General features: G+C 34.4%; 1 protein-coding gene and 1 long non-coding RNA gene across 9 annotated transcripts in view; one reads left to right on the top strand and one right to left on the bottom strand.

Moving 5' to 3' along the window:
• The window catches only part of LOC139820993 (cytochrome P450 4C1-like), an 85,835-nt gene that overhangs the window by 42,296 nt on the left and 23,873 nt on the right, over positions 1-19,666 (bottom strand). For 7 of the 8 annotated variants that reach the window (XM_071791651.1, XM_071791652.1, XM_071791655.1 and 4 more), the window contains 2 exons: positions 9,845-9,947; positions 9,552-9,657 (listed from right to left, as the gene is read on the bottom strand). In XM_071791651.1, coding sequence (XP_071647752.1) covers positions 9,552-9,657; positions 9,845-9,947 — 209 coding nt within the window. The remainder of the gene's footprint in view (positions 1-9,551; positions 9,658-9,844; positions 9,948-19,666) is intronic. The other variant, XM_071791658.1, reaches the window with a different exon arrangement.
• The window catches only part of LOC139820997 (uncharacterized), a 213,200-nt gene that overhangs the window by 186,838 nt on the left and 6,696 nt on the right, over positions 1-19,666 (top strand). The gene's annotated exons all lie outside the window — the stretch shown is intronic.

Genomic DNA, 19,666 nt, shown 5'->3' with positions numbered 1-19,666 from the left:
AGGTATTTTAGTAGAATTTTCTACTGAACCATATTTGAAGGCTTGCGTTCTGTCGTTTAAAAATTCTAAAGAAAATAACTTTTGCTTATAAATCAAATCGCGACAAATATTTACCATTGTGTAATTAGCAGTACCTTCGAAAATGTCATGCATTATGTCTAAACAAATATTATCACAAACGTGAAAACCGTTTACTGTATGAAAAACACATGACTCTTCAATTCCAGTTTCACTAGAATTTTTTTAATTGCAGTCTTTATTATAAGATGCCGGTGTTCTTAATAGCTGCTCATTTTCTCTAGTTAAAACATTAATTAGATCTATAGAGGCACTACAAATTCTACAAGGTTTACCGGAAAAGAGAAGGAGCAGAGGAAGAAATAGCCAAAGCAGAAAAGGAAATGTTGGAAAAATTTAACGAAGTAAGGAAGGTTAACAGATCACCGCCAGCTAAAATTAAAAAAGGAGAAGAAGAGGAAGAAAATATGGCAGCAGAGGGGATGTTAAAGGAAATTTTAAGGAAATTGGAGGAACAAGAGATGGAAAGAAGAAAAGATAAAGAGGAAATAAAAAATAAAATAAAAGAGTTAAAAGAAGAATTCAAGAAGAAAGAAGAAATATGGGAGCAACAAAGAGAAAAGAATAAAAAATGTAGAGGAGAAAATGGAAAAAGTAGACCTGAGCGGAGCAGAGAGGGGCGAGGGAAGAAATTTAATGGAAAAAATGAAGGAGATGGAAAAAAATATGGAAATGACCGAGAGAAAAAGGAGGAGAAATAATATAATTGTGAAAGAAACGGCGGAAGGAGGCAAGATAGGAAGAAAAGAGAAAGTAGAGAAGATGATAAACGAAATAAATAAGATAAAAGCGGCCATTGAGCAAGTACATGAAATAGGATATGGAAATAATAAAATGACAGTGATGAAATGTAAGAGCTGGGAAGACAAAAGAGAAATAATGACAAAAAAAAAAGTTGGGAAAAAAATATGAAATTTACCTGGGCAACGATCTCACTAAAATGGAAAGACAGATACAAAAAGAAATAAAAAAAATAGCAGAAGAGGAAAAAGAGGCAGGAAAGAAAACCACGATTGGATATCAGAGATAATAAAAAAATGAAGTGGAACGAAAGTAAAGGAAAATTGGAGGAGAGGAGTGATTTTTGGAAGTAATAAGGAAAGGAAGAGAGATAGATAAGGAGAAGACATGGAGAACGGGAGAGGAGGAGAGGAGATGTGGAGCGGAGGTCAGGAAAGGAGCAAGCAATATGAAGAAAAGAAGAACACAATAAATATAGGCTTCTGGAATATAGCCAGATTAAAGAGGAAAAATGATGAATTCTGGAAAGAGATTGAAAGCTGGGATATAATAGCTATGCTAGAAACGTGGGTAGAGCAAAAGGATTGGTGTAAAGTTAAAAGAACGTTATCAGATAAATTGTGTGGAAATGCCAACCAGCAACAAAAGAAAAAAGAAAGAAAGAGCAAGAGGAGGGATAATAACAGGCATTAAAAAAGAAATGGCGGCAACCGGAACGGAAGAGAGAGAAGAGGAAAGAATTGTAGAAAGAATAGCAAAGACAAAGGAGGGTATGTGGAGGATTATAACGGTATATGTGAATAATGATATTGAAAAAAAGATAAAGTATATAAAGGATTATACAAACGATGGAGGATTAGAGGAGCAAGTAATAATAGAAGGCGATTTTAACGCAAGAACTGGAGAAGAAGGAGGATTAACAGAGATAATAGGGGAAAGGAGAAAATCGAAGGATAAAGAAATTAACACGGAAGGAAGGAAGCTGCTGGAGTTTATAGAGGAAGAAGGATTGGGAATACTGAACGGAACAAAAGGAGACACTGACGGAGAGTTCACATTTACGGGAGGGAGGGGCGAGTCGGTAATAGACTATGTAATTGGAAACAAAAAATTTTTGAGAAAGCAGAGGAAATAAAGATTGGAGAGGCTAGACTCGGATCATCAGTCTATAACAATAAAGGTAAAAGGAACAAGTGAGAGAGGAAAAGAGGAGAAAAGAGTCAGAAGAATAATGAATTGGTCAAAGGAAGGAAAAGAAAATTACAAAAAAAGAATGAAAGAGGAAAAGGTAGAAGGTACGAGCATAAAGGAAATAATGGAAGGAATAAAGAACGCAGTAAAGTAGGCCGCAGAATGGAAAAAAATAAGAGAAGACCAGAGAGCAAAGAAACAAAACGGATGGGATAGTGAATGTGTAAAGCTAAGGAGAGAAGCGCGTGAGAATCTGGTGAAATGAAGAAAAGGAGAGGTAGATAAAAAGAAGTACATAGTAAAGAAAAAAGAATATGAGGGAAAAATAAAAGAGAAGAAAGAGTCCGAAAAGGAGAGAATAATGAAAGAAGCGAGAGAATCAACTAATGAGAAAGAAGTATGGAGTTTTATAAACAGAGAAAGGAAGGAAAAGCAGAAAAGAGGTATGCGAAGAAATAACGGAGATGCAGTGGAACAAACACTTCATGGAGTTATTAGAGGGAGTTACGGTAAAACCGCGTGAAAAAGACAGGAAGGGAGAGAAAAGAGTAGGGAGCAAAAAGGGGCAGGAGGGAATAAGAAGAGAGGAAGTGGAAGAAGTAATCAGAGAAATGAAAAAGAAGAAAGCTGCAGGCACGGATGGACTGCCAAATGAGGTATGGATTTATGGAGGCGAGAGATTGAAAGAAAAAATATGGGAGATATGCGATACAGCATGGAGGACAGGAGAAATAGCAGGAGATTGGAAAGAAGGAATACTAGTACCAATAGTAAAAAAAGGAGAAAAAAAAGAAGCGCAGGATTACAGAGGAGTGACATTAATGAATACAAGTTATAAAATATATGCAGCAATATTGGCTAAGAGGCTAGAGAAAAAAGTAGAGGAAAAGGGGGTACTACCGGAAACACAGACAGGATTCAGAAAAAGGAAAGGAACAATGGAAAATATATACGCACTGAACTACGTGATTGGAAGAGCTGTGAGCAAAAAAAAAAGGGAAGCTGGTAGCAGGCATTTATAGACCTGAAAGCAGCATTCGACTCCGTGGACAGAGAAAAAATATGGGAAGTAATGAAAAGAGAAGGAATCAGTGAATAGTTGAGGGCAAGGATAGAAGACCTATACGAAGAGACAAGATGCGTAGTAAGGGTAAAGGGAGAAAAAGGACCATGCTTCTCGACGGTCAAAGGAGTTAGGCAAGGATGCCCACTGAGCGCTATGCTCTTCATACTTTTGCTGGCGGATATAGAGGAGACAATGAGGAAGGGACAAGACGGAGGTGTAGCAGTAGGGAAAGTAAAATTCTGGACTTTAGCATACGCGGATGATATAGTAGCTATAGCAGAGGATGAAGAGGAGATGAAGAGAATGAAATGAGATTGAAAAGATTGGAAAAATACTTTGACAGAAAGAAGCTAAGAGTGAACGTAGAGAAAACAAAAGTAATGAGATTTAGGAAGGGGGGAGGTAAAATGAAGAAAGTAGAGGTGGATTTGGAAAGGAGAAGAAATAGAGGAGGTGAAGGAATTCTGCTACCTAGGGTACACATTCCAAAGAACGGAGAACAGGAGGCGCATATAAGCGAAAGAGTAAGGAAAGCCGCTGTAGCAATGAGACAGGTCTGGGGGATAGGTAAAAGAATTTTTGGAGGGAATTGAGTAAGAAGGCTAAAGCTATTTGACTCATTGGTAGCAAGCATATCTTTGTATGGAGGAGAGATATGGGGATGGAAAGAGAGAGAAAATAGAAAGAATGCATGAAAGATACATAAGGTGGACAATGGGCCTAGACTGGAGCACGCCCGGATATATGCTGAAGGAGGAAACTAACAGAGACAAGATGAGAATAAGTGCTAGTAAAAGGGCGATGAAGTACGAAGAAAAATTGGAGAGAGGAGAAGGAAACGAGATTGCAAGAGAGTGCTGGAAGGAAATAAGAGAGAAGGTCAGGAAAGAAAAATCAAAATGGGAAGAGAAAAGGAGTTTCTACGAGCGAAGAGGATATGCAATCGAGAAGATAAAAAGGAAAAGAGGGGAGGGATGGAGCAGCATTAAAGATATAACAAAAAGAGACAAAGACATTCAAATTCAAGAGAGAGACGAAAGGATAAGAGAGTCAAGGTATAACAAATGGTACAAAGAGGTAGCCGAAAACAGGAGGCCGGAATACCCAGAAAGAAAAGGGAAAGAAAAGTCTATGATTAGGATAGCAAGATTCAGATTAGGAAATGAGATGAGAAGTGGAAGATACTGGGAGCCAATGGAAAAAAGATGCTGTGAAAGAGAGAAATGGATGGCAGACTTGGAGAGGAGAAAAATGCAAGCGAGCACAGTGATGTGCTAAACAGAGAGAATAAATAGTAACCTAAATGATTTTTGTTTACAGATATCGTAAGAGAAAAGGAAAAGAAAAAAATAGATGGAAAAATGGAGTGCAAAGGAACGATAATAATTGACAAGGAGGCGATAGAGATGATAGTGGAAGGACGAGCAGCGAAAATGATGAAGGACTTTAAAGAGGAGATAAAAGAACTGAAAGAGGAAGTAGAGAGGTTGAAAAGGAAGGTATACAGAATGGAGCAAAGCTCAGGTAAAAGGAAGATGGACGAGAGTAAGGAAAGAAAGGATAAGGTATATAAGAGAAAATGATGGTACGAGGATTATGAAGGAAACAATGATGAAAAAAGAAGGAAGAATGTGATAATTAGGGTCGAGAAGGAGAGATATGGGGAGGAAGTGATTCGAATTGGTAGAAGATGAAGCAATTATTTACAGAAGGACTTAAAGTGAAGACGGAGGTGAAGGAGGTGAACATGATAGGGCAGAGAGGAGAATGGATAACAATATTGGTAAAGATGGGAAGTAAGGAGGATAAATGGAAAGTACTGGAAGCAAGGAGAAAAGAAGGAAGCAGAATAAAGGTGAAGATAGATGAAAACAAGTCGGTGGAAAAAAGGATCAAAGAAGGAAAGAAGAGGGAAAAGAGAAGGGAAAAGAGAGAGGAGGAAAGTGGGAGGACAAGGAGGTCCGCAGAGGACGAGATCACGGAAAGGATGGAGGAGAAACTACTGATGGACACGGACGAGGACGAAGCGGATCAGGGAGAGGGGCCGGAGAGAAGGTACTGGAGGGGGTAGGAAGGGTAACACTATGTAAGGTCGCCCAAAGGCCAGGTTTTTAGAATAGAATGTAAAGGTTTGGGTACGTTTCTCAAAAACGCCTTGTAAACCCGAGAGGGAAACAATAAATGATTGAATTGAAATTGAAATTAGTAGAAATAAATTGTTTATTATTAAAATAATTAATATTTTGACAAAAATAAACTACTACTTATTTAAAAATTAATAATTAGTGGAAAGTTATATATATATATATATATATATAACGTATATATATATATATATATATATATATATATATATATATATATGGAAAGTTATATATATACAGGGTGTTCGAAAAATCGCCTACTCCACTTCGGGAGGTGATTCGGGACCCAAAAACAAGCAAAAAAGTTCATACAAACATAGGTCCGGAAATGAGCCGTTTCCGAGTTATAGCCACTTTTATGTTCAAAAATCGTAAATTTTTATTTTTAATTTTTTTTAATTACAATTACCAAATTCTCTTAAGTTTCTGTCTACATTTCGAAAAGACGCTATTCCCGGTACATCTCGATTTGGAAAAGACTGGATGTATAATCTTCTTGCCTTGGCAGCATTACTTTGAGCAAGACCATACATATTTCGGACGATTTCGGCGATTTTTCGGACACCCTGTATATATATATATATATATATATATATATATATATATATATATATAACATTAACATAATTATTTTTTAAACCACTATTAACTACAAAAATTAAATTATTTATATTAAACCAATTAATAATTTTTAAAATAAATAATTTACCTGAGACTAATTATTTATTATTAAAAAAATTAATAATTATTTTCTACTAATTATTAATTTTCAAATAAGTAGTTATTCATTTTTGACAAACTATTAATTATTTTAATAATAAAAAATTTATTTTTATTAATTACCAATTTGCAAAAGAAATTAATTAATTTTCACATAAACACTAACTTTCACGTAATTAGAAATTTTTCTCTGATAAATTACCAATTTTTTAAGTAATCTGTAATTCATTTTTACCATAATATTATTAATTTGTATGTAATAAGTATTTTTATATCACACGTGAGTGGAAAGTGGCCCATTATGCGCGCGCCATCTGTGCGACAAATAGCCAATTCCACACACGAGTCGAAACAGTGCGGTAATGTTTACATTACTGCACTGTTTCGACTCGGGTGTGGAATTGGCCATCCGTCGCACAGATGACGCGCGCGCGCAATAGGCCACTTTCCACGTACTTTTGTATAAAATAGGGTGTGTAACACGTGCGGGTTGAGAATTGGACACTCGTGCGAGTGATCGAACTCGCCTTCGGCTCATGCGTCCATTCCGCACTCGTGACCAATTCTCTACTTCCCGCACTTGTTACACAAATAACTATTTTGTCACTATTACTAATTTGCTAATTTAATAAAAATTTAATTTGTTATTGCTAATTTCGTGAATAATTAAAAAATAGAAAATGAAAATGTCTTTGCCAATCCCTTCTTAATACTACAAAATGCGTGATATTAGTACAAAATTACCTTTTTCAAAAAAGGTAAAAAAGATGCCAAGTACACGCGCAATGTATTTTGTAAATTCAAAAATCCAACCTAAGTGGTAGCTTTAATTTCTCCTTAACAAAATTATTATACAAACAAATTTGTGTTAACTAACTCAACCCAAGTGACATGTATTTAAAAAAAATTTTTTAATTAAAATGAAATAAATAAATTTTTCTTGTAAAAAAACTTGGTGTTGCCAGATTTCAAAATTTAATAAAGTACTAAAATTTTTGATTGAATAAAAAAGCAGTAAACATAATTTAGGGAAGAATGCGACGGAAGTAAAAAAGCAGTGCCAAGTTTTTTTACAAGAAAAATTTATTTATTTTATTTTAATTAAATATTTTTATTTTGTACTGTTACCTTTTTAATTCTTTGTAACATTATAATTTTGTTAAGGGGAATTAAAACTACTACCACTTGGATTGGAATAGGAAGATCCTTGAATGGGAACACAAAGATATGTACCACTTGGGTTTTATTTTTTTTTAAGTAGTTGCAGGCACAACAATTATTTTTCAAAGTAATATATATTCTCTTTGCAATTGGTGCAATTTAAAGATTTCACATCTTTTGCTTCCTCATAGAGGAAGCTTTGTTTTCGTAAATTCGTATATGAACCTTTGATTGCGTATAAAGTTGGCTCTAATCAACCAAATTTAAAAGAATTATATATAAAATAGGGGTAGAAGAAAGTAAAGAAAATATTGTTTTTTGAGTTTTTATGTCAATATGTTGAGTGTTCTAAAACGTCGAAATATCGCATTAAAAAAAATATCCGTATGTATGTATGTGTGTGTATGTGTGTGTGTGTGTGCCAAATTTACCGATATAACTCCAGAACTAATCAACCAAATCTTAACGAATTACATATGAAATAGGGGTAGAAAAGACTGAAGAATATAATAGAATTAATAAAGATTGTTAATAATAAAGGGGTTACCGATTTCTGTTAAAAAAAAACAACCAAGTTTACTGAAATTTCTATTAACTCAAGAACTGATTAAGTAAATTTAAAAAAATCATATATGAAATAATGGTAGAAAAAATTGAAGAATATAATATAATTAATAAAAATTGCTAATAATAAAGGGGTTATCGATTTCTGTTTAAAAAAATCTACATTATTGCTCTAATTTCCGCAAATTTTGAGATATCAGGCTTAATTTTTTTTTGTAGATAGAGTATCATTAAAGATAGGTTAGTGTTGAATTTAGCAAGGATCGGTGAAGAGATTACCAATTTCTGGCTATTTTTAGAAATGTCCGTGGTTGCTCTAATTTCCGTAAATTTTGAAATATCGAGCTTAATTAGGTAGGTTGGTGTGGAATTCGGCAATGATCGGTAAAGGGGTTACCAATTTACGTATATATTTTAAAATACATGTCACTTGGGTTGAGTTAGGTAACACAAATTTGTTTGTATAATAATTTTGTTAAGGAGAAATTAAAGCTACCACTTAGGTTGGATTCTTGAATTTACAAAATATTAGGTTGGCAACTGTCCCCGCCGTTTTTTTTAAATTTTAACATTCCGCATGTCATTAAATGTTTTTGGCATAATGTTTTAAATCATTCGAGGTTCAGAAGGGTGGAGCATGGGTTCCGCATGTTTTAAGTGACAACAATAAAAATCAACGATAAAAATCAATCACAATCTCCGCTGGTTTGCTTGCTCGTCACCGCTCAACTGATAGACACAAGCAACGATTTCTTTACCGAATCGTTAGTGGCGAAAAATGGTGCCTGTACATTAATATGAAGCAGCGCAAGCAATGGCTTAGCCCCGGTAAACAGGCAACACCGCGCGTGAAACAAGATCTTTATCCGCGTAAAACGATGTTGTGCGTATGGTGGGACTGGGAAGGGATTATCCATTACGAATTGCTTGAACGGAACCAAACGCTCAACGCGGAACTCTATGTTCAACAAATGGAACGATTCAACACGGCTATTCAAGAGAAAAGACCTAATCGGCAGCATGGAGTTCTTCAGCCATGCGTTTGAATGGCTTCCTTGGTCATATTGGCGATATGAGAGCGGGCGTTGTCGTGCAGCAAAAGAACTCCATGCTGCCGATTAGGTCTTTTCTTTTGAATAGCCGTGTTAAGTCGTTCCATTTGTTGAACATAGAGTTCCGCGTTGACCGTTTGGTTTCGTTCAAGCAATTCGTAATGGATAATCCCTTCCCAGTCCCATCATACGCACAACATCGTTTTACGCGGATGAAGATCTTGTTTCACGCGCGGTGTCGCTTGTTAACCGGGCTAAGCCATTGCTTGCGCTGCTTCATATTAATGTACAGGCACCATTTTTCGTCGCCAGTAACGATTCGGTAAAGAAATCGTTGCTTGTGTCCATGAGTTGAGCGGTGACAAGCAAGCAAACCAGCGGAGATTGTGGCTTGTTAATTTTTGTTGTTGTCACTTAAAGCATGCGGAACCCATGCTCCACACTTCTGAACCTTGAATGATTTAAAACATTATGTCAAAAACATTTAATGACATGCGGAATGTTAAAATTTAAAAAAACGGCGGAAACTTAGTTGCCAACCTAATACATTGCGCGTGTACTTGGCGTCTTCTTTTTTTACCTTTTTTAAAAAAGGTAATTTTGTACTGATAAGTATTACGTGCATGACGTAAATTATGTGACTAAATTTTGTGGATGACGCTCGGAAGTTCCTCTATGCCAATAGGAGAAATGGAATAAATCATTTTCAGCGTAGCAAGAATAAAGGAACGTTTCAAACTTCAACTGGCTAATATTAATAAGTTGTAAAATGTAAATTATAATATTAAACATTGACAAGATGTTTTAAAAATAGCTACTGATTACGTTACGTACGTCCTATCGGTTCTACGTCATCTCTCTCCGCCGACGTATCATTACCAAAACTTTTCAAGTATTGATTGTTAGTGCGATCATGATAAAGTTTTCTCTCAGCAATAATCTAAATACAACATTAATGTTTCTTCATCAATAATTTAAATGACTGCATTAGCAATATGTTGTCAACATTTATGAATTATCTTATAATATTATCTTACGTTTCTATACAATAGGCATGGAATATTTTTTGTAATTTTTCAAAGTAGATAATGTCTAAATATAATATTATAAGTAACATTTTTACGTACTCGTTCAGTAAATCCATGTAATACCTTCAAAACCTTTTTTTGTTCTCTGCCTTTTGGAGTTAACGAGAATATCCAATTGACGAAAAGCCATTGCCTCATTGCCCTAAATAATTAATAAATGTTAGGCACGCTACTAAGAAGATTATATGCAATTTTATAAAATAATTGTTTAATTTTTTTATATACTCTTATAATTAGAAATATTTTAAGTGACCATATGAAAAGAAAATACATTTACACAACACTAATAAAAGTATGCTAAAGAGATACGCAGAATAGAATCTTATAATATCTTATATAATTATCATATATAATATAAACATTATACTTCTTTCTATTTATTGTTAAATTTATTGCTATTTACTTAGATATTTATTTAGAAAAATTAGACAAGGATGGAGACAATAAAAATCCTTGTCTAATGTTTCTGTCCGTGCACGGTACGGATACGGTACGGGTACGGCACGGTTATGTCTGAATTGACCTTTACTGCTTCTACTCTGTGTTCAAGGCACATATTGCGTATTGTAGAACTTTTCGGAATGGATTCCCGAAAAAAAATGATCAAATATATAATCATATGTTTATATGAAATCGACATTAGATGTAATTAGATATAAAAAATGGCCCGATATATAAAATGGTATATCTATATCTATATATTCTATTATATAAGTACCGTCTTCTGTCTGTCTGTCTGTCTGACCGCGAACTACTCATTCGTTAGGGGACCGAATTTACCAAAAGTATATGAAGTAGGGGTAGAATTTCCCGGGAAGTGCCACGATGTGTATAGTTTTTCGTTACTGATCTTCTGGAAACCGGTTTTTCTAATTTTTCAAATTTTTCGAGAAATAATTGACCGAATTTCAAAGAATTGTATTTGAAATAGGGGTAGAATTTTGCAGGAAATGCTATAAAGTGTATAATTTTTTGTTACCGATTTTTTTGGAAGCCGGAATCAGAAATTTTTCCAATTTTTCGGCAAATAATTGACCAAATCTTAAAGAATTATGTATGAAATAGTGGTAGAAAGAACTAAAGAATGTAATAAAATTGCTAATAGTAAAGGGGTTTCCGATTTCTGTTTAAAAAAAATGTACGTGATCGGTCCAATTTTTGCAAACTTTGAGATATCAAGCTGAATTTTTTTTATGAATAATTTTCAAGGATAATTTTTTGATTACGATTTTTTGGAAACCGGTATCAGAAATTTTTCCAATTTTTCGGGAAATAATTGACCGAATCTCGAAGAATTATATATGAAACAGGGGTAGAACTTTCCGGGAAGTGCTATAAAGTGTATAATTTTTTATTACCAATCTTTTTGAAAGCCGGTTACGAAATTTATCCATTTTTTCGGGAATTAATTGACTGAATCTTAAAGAATTGTATATGAAGTAAGGGTAGAAAAAAAGAACAAAATAATGTAATAAAATTAGAAAAATTGCTAATAATAACAAGGTTTAAGATTTTTGTTTAAAAAAATGTACGTGATTACTCTAATTTTCGCAAATTTTGAGATATCAAACTGAATTTTTTAAATAATTTTTAGTTTTATTTTTATTTTTACTTTTTTGTTACCGATTTTTTGGAAACCGGTTTTCCGGCACCTCCCAAAATATTTCCAATTCACAAAAAAATTATCCCTGCCAAAGTTCAGCTTGATCGGATAACGGAAACCCGTGCCCCCGGCTTTTTAAACATTTGAATTCTCTTGTATTAAACTGTTTACACAATTAACATTGATTTTTAAAGTGTATTGTCCACAAAAATCGGCCTAGAGGACTTTCCTTTTTTATTTAACATGTGTGCCTTTGCTTTTCTGCACCGTTTGAGATCTTACGTCTTATTTAAACAATTTGGTGAATTATTAATAACTAAAAATAAAAGTAAATAGTTATTGCATTTATTGTATCCTGACAAAGTTGGGAGCCCCTCGGACCCCTATTCTAGGAAAAGACCTGAGAAGACTTAAGGGGAGAAACCACTGTGACGGCCGGAAAAAGAATGATATTTTCGTGAATTTTTTTCGCGAGAAATAATAAATTTAATGAAATTGGTTTTTTATTTCTTTAAAGTACATACATATATTGAATATATTGCAAAAAAATTGTTAAAAAATATTAATATTTGCGCCTTTATCGTGTGGTACAGTGTACCTCCGCAAAAAAATTGTGGGTGCGCAAACGCTCATGTTCCGTCAGAACGGGATGTCTAAAACAAAAAACTTTTGTGTCATTTTAAACTATACGAATGTAGTTTTAGTTAAGCGTATGGATTTTTTGAAATATTAATCTTTAACAAAATGGCGCAGTTTTAAAAAAGAAGTTCGAAAATCAACCAAAAATTTTTTTATTTTTTTAATTGTTTTTTAAAAACTAATTATCCAATAAAAAAATCGTACGCTTAACTGAAGACAATTTTGTTATAAACATTCTGTCCAAATTTCAAATCATTCGGATAAAAATTGGCCGAGATACGCGAGCGCCCAGCTACAAAATTGTAGTTTCGAGAAAAACGCGTTTAAAGTTTTACAACTGATTATTTTATATAGAGTAATCTTTTAATTTTTGTTCTTTTTTTTACTCTAAACATACTACTATAACTTTTGTAGCTTATACATAATTTTTTTCAACTGATCGAGCAATAAATGCAATAACTATTTATTTTTATTTTTTAGTTATTAACAATTTACCTAATTGTTTAAATGAGACGTATAAGGTCTCAAACGATGCAGAAAAGCAAGACACATGTTCAAGAAAGAAAAGTGCTTTAGGCCGATTTTTGTGGAAAATACGCTTTAAAAACCAATGTTGATGGAATAAACAATTTAATACAAGAGAACTCAAATGTTTAAAAATCCGGGGCACGGCGGGTTTCCGTTATCCGATCAAGCTGAGCTTTGGCAGGGATTATTTTTTTGCGAATTGGAAACATTTAACATTTTAAAAGTCGAAAAATAAGGACCACCTTAATGTACATATATAATGAAATTATACATTGATTATACATTGAGATTATATGTATCTAAATATATATAATTATATATATAGCCAATAAAGAGGCGGCAGTGTGATCTAGTGGTAGAGCGCCAGACTCGTAATCTGAAAAACCAGGTTCGAGTCCACTAGAGCCATGTAAACATGGAATGTTTTTTCCGAAAGCTGCGCCTTCCGTGCAAGATAGGCTCTTGTGCGGAGCAAACTGGGCTCCGTCTTTCGGAAAGAGACGTTAAGCCGTTGGTCTAAAGGGTTAAGTGAGAGGAGAAGGGTAGTATTGGATGAGAATTGAATAAAGGGTTGGAAACGTTTCTACAAAACGCCTTGTAACCCTGAGGGAAGTCAATAAACGTATTTTTTTATATAGTCAATAAATATTAAAAAAAAATTCTGTTAACTTCGATTAAGGAATAAAGCATTTAAGGAGAACACGATAACTACTGCCTCTTGATTTGACTGTGATTTCTGGTAGTATTTTTTACGCTGAACAAAAAATTATATAGGTCTTATAGGGCTAACTGCTTTAGTTTTCGAGATATGCAATATTAGTGCTATATCTGGTTGTATATAGGTCCAGATTAGTCACATGAATACATCTGGCTATATGTGACTGCATATATATAGTTGTATATAATACTATACTAGCTGGTTATCCGGGCTTCGCCGGGGAGTCGTTTTTCTTCAAACGACTTCATTTGTGTTTCAATATCCTTAATCGAAAAAAATTCCTTCATCAAACAATAGCTTATCAGGCAATTGCAAAAAATCCTTTATATTCATTTTTATTCAAATTTTATTATATTTATTTATTATTAATTAAATTATAATATTTAAAATTGCACAATATATTTTTTATTCAATATAATTATATTAAATAATTGTACAATTATTATATATAAAATAAAAATTATTAATAATAGACATTTAACTTTACAATTTTCTTTACATTTTGTCTTTTTTACAATTTATTTATCTTATTCTTCTTATTATTCTCGTCATGATTTTCATCCTTTCTACGCTTTAATTTGTTATTAGCCTCCACATCCACATTACAATTTTCTTCTTTATCATCCTTTTTACTATTTTTATGAACCTTCACGACATCACAATTACGCCCTTCATTTTCCTCTTGCATTCTTTCAAATTCTAATACTGCATTTATTAATAATTCATCGAGTCCGTTTTCTAGCACTAAAATTTTATTATAATACTAATCATAAGTTAAGTCAAAAAATTTATTTATGAATCTAATAATTAAGTAATGTTTTTAATTACTATTTCTAATTTCTTCTATTTCATCCATTCTGTCCATTTCGTTCTTGTATATATTTATAACGTTCTACTACTGTTGACTGATTTTCAAATTGACATATAATCACGACAGCCACGAATTGAAGTGACTGTTGACATATAATATGTGAAACCAGCAACTTATCCTACATGAAAAAATAAATTGTTATCAAAAAATAATACACATCGTAGCAATTAAACCCATCCTCGAAAAATTAATTAAATTTTTGAACCAATTTAAAAAAAAAAATAATTTGTTATCGAAAAATAATACACATCGTGGCAATATTAAACCCATCCTCGAAAAATTAATAAAATTCTTGAACCGGTTTTAACTAAATCGATAAATCGGTAGATTAATGTAAAAGCATTCCCCGGAAAATTCTACCCCTGTTTCATATATAATTCTTTAAGATTTGGTAAATTATTTCCCAAAAAATTAAAAAAATCGGGTTCCAGTAAATTGGTAACGAAAAACTATACACATGACGGCACTCCCCGGAAAATTTTATCCTTATTTTATATATACCACTTTAAAATTTAGTCCACTAACGAATGAGTAGTTAAGCAAACATACACACACCAATCCACAAAAATGCTTTAAACTAAAAAATATCACTTTTTTATCGACTGAAGTTCAATTCCGTCGTATACAATTCTTTGAAATTCACTTAATTATTTCCTTAAAAAATTGATAAAATTTTTTTACCAATTTCCAAAAAAATTGGTAACGAAAAATTATACACTTTATGGCACTTCCCGGGAAATTCTACCGCTGTTTTATATACAATTCTTTAAGATTCGGTCAATTATGTCCCGAAAAATTGAAAAAATTTCGGATACCAGTTCCCAAAAAAATCGGTAACAAAAAACTATACACTCTATAGCACTCCCCGGAAAATTCTACCCCTGTTTTATATACAATTCTTTAAGATTTGATCAATTATTTCCCAAAAAATTCGAAAAATTTCTGATACCGGTTTCCAAAAAAGCGGTAACGAAAAATTATACTTTATGACACTCCCCGGGAAATTCTACCCTTAATTCATATACAATTCTTTAAAATTCGGTCAATTATATTATTTCCCGAAAAATTGGAAAAATTTCGGATACCGGTTTCCAAAAAGATTGGTAACAAAAAACTATACACTCTATAACACTCCCCGGAAAATTCTACCCCTATTTTATATACTTTTGGTAAAAATTCGGTCGAATAGTTTAAGAGTGTATAAAGAACATACATACATTACATACATACATACATACAGACATTCTATTTTATATATATAGATATAGAGAAAAGATTTAGTTATATATATATATATATATATATATATATATATATATGTGTGTGTGTGTGACATTCCACGTCAAGTGGCCCCTCCCTCTGTCCAAAAATTGAAGCAACTTACAATATTTGGGCTTAAATGTTCGTATAAGCGAGGGCTTTCGAAATTTGAGTGGCCTTTTTAAAAAACTCCATAACCCCATGACCCCATAAGCAAAATCACCCAAAAACCTGATGAAGTGATCTTACAATATGATTTATACGACTTGTCTCATCTCAATAATCGCTTTAATTAAGCTGTTTGGCCCTAAAACCCTCATAAATTATTAACCCCATGACCCCTTGATCTTATAACCCTCAAAACCCCATAACCCCATAACTATATAGTCTCATAAGCTTCTAAACCCCTGTAATCGAAACCATCGCACTTTGATTATTTTTCTATACCTCCGTAATCCTGTAATCCCATAACCCTTTAACCCTAAAACACCAAAACCCCATAACCCCATTCTAGAGCTGATTGAAGTTTGGAACGTTCTTGGAGCGATTATTTAAAAATGATTTGGCCCATTTCTTCTTTGGCACAGAGGACCTCCTGAGTGCCGCACACGAAATAGAGGAATACGATACACCCTGCGGAAGACACCCTTATATACAAAAAACTACCCCAAGATCACTTAAAAAATTCTGCCCTTGCTAAAAATGGTTTGGCCCATTTCTCCTTTGGCACAAAGGACCTCCTGAGTGCCGCACACGAAATACAAAATAGAGGAATACGATACACCCTGCGGAAGAACCCTTATATACAAAAAACTACCCCAAGATTACTTAAAAAATTCTGTCCTTGCTAAAAATGGTTTGGCCTATTTCTCCTTTGGCACAGAGGACCTCCTGAGTGCCGCACACGAAATACAAAATAGAGGAATACGATACACCCTGCGGAAGACACCCTTATATACAAAAAACCTACCCTGAGATCACTTAAAAAATTCTGCCGCAGGGTGTATCGTATTCCTCTATTTTGTATTTTGTGTGCGGCACTCACACGGTCCTCTGTGCCAAAGGAGAAATGGGCCAAACCATTTTTAGCAAGGGTAGAATTTTTTAAGTGATCTTGGGGTAGTTTTTTGTATATAAGGGTGTCTTCCGCAGGGTGTATCGTATTCCTCTATTTTGTATTTCGTGTGCGGCACTCAGGAGGTCCTCTGTGCCAAAGGATAAATGGGCCAAACCATTTTTAACTAGGGCAGAATTCTTTAAGTAATCTTGAGGTAGTTTTTTGTATATAAGGGTGTCTTCCGCAGGGTGTATCATATTCCTCTATTTTGTATTTCGTGTGCGGCACTCAGGAGGTCCTCTGTGCCAAACGAGAAATGGGCCAAATCATTTTTAAATAATCGCTCCAAGAACGTTCCAAACTTCAATCAGCTCTAGAATGGGGTTATGGGGTTTTGGTGTTTTAGGGTCAAGGGGTTATGGGATTACAGGATTACGGAGGTATAGAAAAATAATCAAAGTGCGATGGTTTCAATTACAGGGGTTTAGAAGCTTATGAGGCTATATGGTTATGGGGTTATGGGGTTTTGAGGGTTATAAGATCAAGGGGCATGGGGTTAATAGTTTATGAGGGTTTTAGGGCCAAACAGGTTAATTAAAGCGATTATTGAGATGAGACAAGTTGTATAAATCATATTGTAAGATCACTTTATCAGGTTTTTGGGTGATTTTGCTTATGGGGTCATGGGGTTATGGAGTTTTTTAAAAAGGCCACTCAAATTTCGAAAGCTTATATGAACATTTTAAGCCCAAACGCAATATTGTAAGTTGCTTCAATTTTTGGACAGAGGGAGGGGCCACATGACGTGGAATGTTACATATATATATATATATATATATATATATATATATCTAACTATCTTAACAATATATATATATATATTGTTAAGATAGTTTAAATTCGGCGCGCTTCATATCTTACTATTATTATCCCGTGCATATATTAGTTTATCTACGCGACACTAGGAGACACTATTGTACTTTTATTTTAAGTTGGCTATACTGGTCTTGTCGTTGCAACCGTTCCGTTGTGTCTCGTTTATTGTAACGTACATTTTTCGCTTCGTATATCTATTACGTTCTTTCATTTTCTGTTAAAGAGATATTCCAGAGTGTACCAATAAACTACTGGTATTATACGTATAGTCGATTACGTTATTGTTATCACCTCCACTGGTCAGACACGAATAATAACTCAACAGGTTATGGGCCCAGACCCCCGCGGGATAATAATAACCTGAAAAAGCGTACGTTGGATACTAGTCCGTAATTTTAGACATACGGTACTTCAAGAGCAGAGATGAGCGAAGTAGTCGACCTGAAGAATATTTCCAAGTTCAACGGCCAGAACTTTCAAGCATGGAAATTTCAAATGAAAGCGATTTTAATCGCAAACGACATTTTGGGAATCGTCGATGGAACGGAACCGAAGCCAGAAGAAACGGACGACAATCGAGCCGCCATTAAATCATGGATAAGACGCGACGCAAAAGCCATGTTCATACTATCGTCATCCATGGAGAGTACGCAGCTAGAGTACCTGATAACATGTGAGTCATCAAAGGATATGTGGTCTAAGCTCAGTTCGATACACGAGCAACGCAGTGAGTCAAACAAATTATTACTTATGACAAAATTCCATGATTATAAAATGTCACCAAGTGATTCAATTGCCCAACACATCGCCAATGTCGAGAATATGGCTAGTAAGTTAAATGATCTTGGTGAGAAGGTGTCAGAAGTCACTATAATGGCAAAAATTTTAGGAAGCTTGCCGTCTAAATTTAATGCCTTGATCACCGCATGGGATAGTGTTGACTCTGATAAATAAAGGTTAGAAACTTTGACAGCACGACTCATAAAAGAAGAAGGAAGGATGACAGCAGCAGATGATACAGCCAGTGCATTAGCAGCAGTAAGCATCAGTAAGTCACAGCACAAGACGTCGCATGACAGGAAGGATCAAGATGCAAAGAAACAAGTAGAATGTTTTTATTGTCATAAAAAGGGGCACGTAATCAAATATTGCCGTAAGAAGAGAAAGGAATCCAACGAAGACAAATCCAAAAGCAGTGGAGATAATTCTGCAAATGTCAGTGCCTTCTCAGCAGAAGTAAAATTACTCACTGAAGATTTTGAAGTGAATTCTCAGAATGGATGGTATTCAGACAGCGGTGCCACGAAACATATGTCACCAAATAAGTCATGGTTTCATAACTTAATACCAGTCGGTAATGAATATGTCGAGATTGGAGACGGAACCTCCTGCGAAGTCAAAGGACGAGGAACCATCTATATTAAAAGAAAAGTTAACGAAGAATGGCTTGATGGAAAGTTAGAAGATGTTTTATATGTTCCCAAGTTAGGCAAGAGTTTATTTTCAGTGGGAGCATGTGTCCAGAAGAAATACACTATTACTTTTGCATCTGACTCTATGCTAATAAAGAAGAATAATACTACAATGATAGTTGGAATTCCAGAACATAATAATCTGTTCAGAATGTCAATCCGAGTCGTCCAGAATCAAGAGGCAAATCTTACAACTACTTCAAGCCTTCAAATTATGCACGAACGTCTAGGTCACATCAGCCTGAAATCAATACGCGAAATGAATAATCAAGGTTTGATTCAAGTAGGTACCATTCCAAGAAACGTTGAATTCGTATGTGAGGCATGCCAATATGGCAAACAGCACCGACTTCCTTTCAACAAAACAAGCACGCCAAGAAACGCCAAGCCCGGTGAATTCATCCATACCGATGTTGGAGGTCCTATGAAACAAGAATCAATAGGTGGGTCAAGATTTTATGTAAATTTTATTGATGATGCGTCTGGTTATAGAAAAGTATATTTTATGAGACATAAGTCTGATGTCTTTGAGAAATTTAAGGAGTACCATGCTCTAGTTCGAAACAAGTTTCAGCGTTCAATGAAAGTGATAAGGATGGATAATGGAACCGAATACATCAACGAGAACATGAAGCGATATCTAGCATTGCATGGAATCCAGGTGGAAACGACATCTCCCTACACACCTGAGCAAAATGGGAGATCCGAGAGAGACAACAGAACGCTCATCGAAAGTGCTAGATCCATGATATATGCGAAGAATCTTCCATTAGGCCTATGGGCTGAAGCCGTCAATACCGCCGCATATATTCACAACCGGACACCATCAAGTCGAAA

The sequence above is a fragment of the Temnothorax longispinosus genome, chromosome 10, assembly GCF_030848805.1.
Source record: "Temnothorax longispinosus isolate EJ_2023e chromosome 10, Tlon_JGU_v1, whole genome shotgun sequence".
In the NCBI taxonomy this organism is placed as follows: Eukaryota; Metazoa; Arthropoda; class Insecta; order Hymenoptera; family Formicidae; genus Temnothorax; species Temnothorax longispinosus.
Note: the sequence above shows the minus strand (reverse complement) of the source record. Positions and strands in the feature narration are given on the sequence as shown.